The 4,466-nt window shown below is 53.3% G+C and overlaps 1 protein-coding gene across 1 annotated transcript; it reads right to left on the reverse strand.

Moving 5' to 3' along the window:
• Window positions 1-1,003: 1,003 nt before the first annotated feature.
• On the reverse strand, window positions 1,004-4,049 carry LOC100052292 (granzyme H-like). The gene is made up of 5 exons (XM_023622047.1): window positions 3,995-4,049; window positions 2,710-2,857; window positions 2,040-2,175; window positions 1,578-1,835; window positions 1,004-1,159 (listed from the first exon to the last, which is right to left on the reverse strand). The coding sequence occupies exons 1-5, from the start codon at window positions 4,047-4,049 to the stop codon at window positions 1,004-1,006; spliced, it is 753 nt and encodes a 250-aa protein (XP_023477815.1).
• Between the last annotated feature and the right edge of the window lie 417 nt (window positions 4,050-4,466).

Below are 4,466 nucleotides of genomic sequence, written 5' to 3' on the forward strand. Positions count from 1 at the left end.
CCAGCAGGGGGCATCAGACAAGGCTGAAAGGGGCTGAGGCTGCTGAGTGACTCCATAGGCCTTGGTGGCTGAGTCCCCGTGGGGATGCTGGGCTGGATGGAGGACCTGAACTGTCTCTGCTCAGGTGGCAAGTGGATACTGGCTCCTCTGATAGGAAAGAGGTGGGCAGTCATCTCTAGTATGACAGAGACAAGCAATAGAGGAGAATGCACATGGGGCTTTGGGAACTCTGTTAGGGAGATGAGAGAGAGGCTGGCTCAAAACAGGGTGGGCTGGAAAGGAAAGGAGTTGGGGGCCAGGGCAGTCAGATGGAACAATGGAGCTGGTGTGCGATGGTCAGCCAGGGAGGAATGTTGACTGAGCTCAGTGCTAGGTCCTGGAGAGGGCAGAGAATGGGACCCAAGTGAGGCTGGGGGCCATCGTAGCATCATCTGAGCCTCTGAAGCTGCAGTTGGTCCTGGCTGTGGGAGAAGCTGCCCCCACTGGAGAGAGAGTCCCTGAAAACGGGAAATTCAGTGACAATGGCCTGGCCCCCTGGTCTCCTGGGTCCCTGGAGTTAGTTCCCTTCCACTGCCCTGCTCTTCCCTCTGCCAAGTTGCTGGGGTGTTGGTGATGGTGGTTGGGTTAGAGAAGGTAAGAATTTCCTAAGGCCCAGGGAGGAACATATTTATGGGAAGAAGATTGTCCTATTATAATGGGCAGCCTTCAGATTCAGCCCTTACACAGGGTCAAGCACCACAGAGGTGTGACTGAGAAACTATACAGCGTGTGCTTTAGGGGGAAGATGGGCTGGAGGAGGAAGGAGGAAGGACAGCCCACAACTGACAGCAGAGGGCTGCCTGGAGCATGCTGTTGCGTGTTGAAAGTGGTTCAGTGAGTCCGTGAGACTTTAGTCATACTCTCAAGAAATCCATTTATTATGGCCCTGCAGTCCCACTGCCCGCCCCGTGGGATTCCTGCCTCTGCCCCAGAAAAGATGGTCAGGCACAGAGGAAGGTCAGCCTCATGCCTGCTGTTTGAGGTGTTTCATTGTTCTCTTTATCCAGGACAGGTAGTATGAGACCTTCGTGAAGACTCCTGGAGGGTTCCCGCTCAGTTGTCCATAGGAGGAAATGCCCTGGACCATGTTGTTGCAGATGAGGGGTCCCCCGGGGTCCCCCTGGGGCAGAGAGAGGAAGGACTCAGCTTGCCTCCATGTTATCTTGCCTTTCCCACCACCCCAGGGGTCAGTGGTCTCTATTATGGGCTGCCTGGAAGATCAGGAACAGGGCAGGCTTTGTCACCTCCCTCTTTCCAGGACTCCAGCCTGACTCTGACTGTTCTTTGCAGCTCCACCCAGGCTAAGGCTTTCTCTCTAATCCTTAGGGAAGTTTTGGTGAGAACTCTGCCGTGGGGTGACTGATCCTTCCTTAGCCTGAATGCCTGATGCGCTAGGGGTAAAAACTGAAGACTACATTCGTGGACCCAGGCTGTCCTAGCTCTCAGGATGATGCATGAAGACAGGGCCACTCCCATCACTCAGAGCTCCCCATTTCCTCTCTCCCAGGGCCTGTCTAGGTGGATGCTGGAAACCTTACCCTAATGCTGTTCTTCATCTTCTTCGGGTCACCTACACAAATCTGGGTGGCCCTGCTGTAAAAAGGGCGGTAGCGGGATTCACACTCCACATCTTTTTGCACAGTCAGCTCCACCTCCTGCAGTATATTTGCTGAAATGCCCATTGAGTCTTGCCCCCAGCCGGCCACACTGCACACCTGTCCGGGCGTCACCTGGGCCTTGCCCCAGAGCAGGCTGAGGGTCCTCACAGCTGCAGTCAGCTTGGCCTTTCTCTCCAGCTGATGGGAAGAGGCAAGAAAGTCCAGCTCAGCCACCTGCTTCTTGGGCCTGACATCACGATGGAGCTGCACTGACTTCCCTCTACCCTGAGCCACTGGGACTAGTCAGGCAGCCAGTATGGGAAGGAGGGAAGGGACAGGTTGCAGTGGGAGGGGAAATAATCTGGACCCAGGACAGCAAGAGCAGTGGGGAGGTTCCCTTACTTTTATTAACATGATGTCGTTGGATAACTTCTCATAAATAAAGTCTGGGTGGCGGATGGTTTCTTTCACAGGGATGATCTGCTGGGTCGTTTCCTGTTTCTCCATGTTGTGGGCCCCCAGGGTCACGTTGATTGTGCTGCGCAGAAAGTAGAGCGGGGATGTGAGGGGTGTGGAGTCACAGGAGATCCAGCCCTGGAGCCATGAAGGCCGACTGACAGCTGAGGCAGGGCAGGGCTGCAGCTAGGGGAAATCAAGATAACAAGAGGGCCAGTTGCTGAGTGACTCTGTGACTTTTTCTTCTCAATGACACTGAGAGGAGGACTTCTGGAAGCTTTCTCTTGCCCTCAGACAATATTGTCAAAGTACTCTGAGTTTGCCTTTTGACCCTAGTCCTTGCTTTCATACTCCATGGCTGCTGTATTTGGCCAGAATGGTCTCTCTTCTCAACTGGGCCACTTGCTCTCACGTCTGACCCTCTGACCCCAAAGCTTGCCTGTCCCATTTCTCACTTTCCATGACTCAGTCATGCTCTCAAATGACTCCTTGCAAGAGCTCTCGTGGCCTCGAGTTACCAGGAGCTGGAGGAGCTCCGCTGGGCAGCAGCCCCTTGGCAGGTGACAAGGGTTCCTGTAGGGGTCTCAGGAGGTGTCCATTGCCTTCGGCCCCTCACTTTCCCCAGCAGTGAGCAGCCGTCAGAACAATATCCTTTCTCACTAGGACACCGCCGCACCTGCTGGGCTTCTCCTTACCCGGAACCTGAATCAATACCATGTAGGGGCGGGAGTGGGGCTTTGCCTCATGTCCTCCGATGATGATTCCTGAAAGAAAAGACTGGAAGTTGTGCTTTCTGGGAGTGGCTGTGGTCAGGAACGAAAGCATTGGAAGGTGGTGATTGAGGGGGAGCCCTACAGTGCCCTGCTGACACCGGGGAGAGTCCTCCAGGTTCTCCTTGCAGCAGAATAACCTTTTCTGAATTCAAGTCTTAGAATCCCCGGTAAGGGAAGGGGGGACAGAGCTTGTTGTCCCTGTCCTACTTCAGACCATGTATAGAGGAGATAAGAGCTGTCTTCATGATGGTGGAGCCCCAGGGGATCATGGACAGGGTTCCCCTGACGCCTTCTGTCTCAGTGAGTCTCCCGACCCCTTTGAACCTCTGCTAATGTCTTGACTGGTGCCTGTATCTAATAATCTGCCTGTGAGCTTATGGCGCTGGGTTTTCTAACATCCTCATGTCCTAGGACTGAACCCGTGCTAGGATCTCAGTAAACATTTTCTGGCTGCATGAGTGAATGACCTTCACCTAGCTTTAGGCTGAGGTTTCCTGGGGGTTGTGCTTATTGGATTGAAGGCCATCCTCATGGATGGAGGGCACTGTGTGGAGTAGCTGAAGGCCTGTTAAGACAGGGGGAAGTGGGGCTGAAAATGGGGTGCCTGGGCCTCTGGTAGAGCAAAAGCAACAGAAGTGCTCTGGATGCAGTCATCCAACCCCTTCTGAGATCAGCTGCTCCCTCGGCTCCTCTCCTGGGCAGGGGTGAGGGGGTGAGGGCACCGAGAAAAGAAACTGGTTCTTAAGCTGGGTCTAGGGACAAATCCCACTACTGCAGTCGGTTTGTCTGATCTGCCCTTTCCTGAGTTTGAGTGAGGGATTTTAATTACTTATCTTTTGTAGCTTCACATCCTTTGCCAATTGCCTTCAATGAGCAATTGACCTCCCAGGTGATAAGAGAGAAGCTCACACAGTAAATCTTTTAGTGAACACCGTTTGTTCCTGCCTTGCCTGTTGAGTGTTTGTGCAGCATTGGACTTCTTAGTCTAGGTTTGGGATGGGAGCTTGGGTCTGGAAAGTTCTTGGGCTTTAATTGAGGAAAATCCCTGACTGTGCTGGGAAGAGGGTCAGGAGTCCTGAGGGTTTTGTGAGATGGGCTGGAGCGTCTGGAATGGGGATGGTTACTCACCTGTCCCAGGCTTGGGGGGCAGAAGAAAGGCCAATAAGACCAGGAGTGGCTGCATCTTCCCTGAAGTTCTGGCCAGGTCAGAGCTGCTGGTGTTTCTTCCTTTTAGACCCACGGCCCCTTAGGGGAATGCAGGGGTGTGGCTCAGGACCTCATGGACCTCCTAAACTTGTGCTTCTGGTTTTCTTGCATCATCTACATGGTGATTTTTCATTTTTCTGATATTGTGAGCACCCAGGATGACACTTAATTGTCTGTAAAGAAAAGGTAGATTGGGTCAGCCACAGGAGCTACAGCTCTATGCCTGAAAGGGAGGTTGAATTTCCAGCCTAAGGCACACCTGCAGTTGAATCAGATAGGGTAGAAGGGAAAAGTGGACAGTGTCAGCTTTCTTTGCTGGGTAGCAGTGACCCAACCTGGTTCTTCAGCAGCCTGCCTGTCACCCAGGCCTCTCTCCATGCAGTCCACCCCTGAA

Source organism: Equus caballus, chromosome 1 (genome assembly GCF_041296265.1).
Source record: "Equus caballus isolate H_3958 breed thoroughbred chromosome 1, TB-T2T, whole genome shotgun sequence".
In the NCBI taxonomy this organism is placed as follows: domain Eukaryota; kingdom Metazoa; phylum Chordata; class Mammalia; order Perissodactyla; family Equidae; genus Equus; species Equus caballus.

What these genes read in the sequence shown, in the direction of transcription:
- LOC100052292 (XM_023622047.1), bottom strand. Translation starts at nt 4,049, where the DNA reads ATGCAGCCACTCCTGGTCTTATTGGCCTTTCTTCTGCCCCCCAAGCCT. An exon ending in GCCCCCCAAGCCTGGGACAG is followed by an intron (nt 2,858 to 3,994) that starts GTGAGTAACCAT and finishes CTTTTCTTTCAG; the next exon opens with GAATCATCATCGGAGGACAT. An exon ending in AGATGAAGAACAGCATTAGG is followed by an intron (nt 1,160 to 1,577) that starts GTAAGGTTTCCA and finishes TCTCTGCCCCAG; the next exon opens with GGGGACCCCGGGGGACCCCT.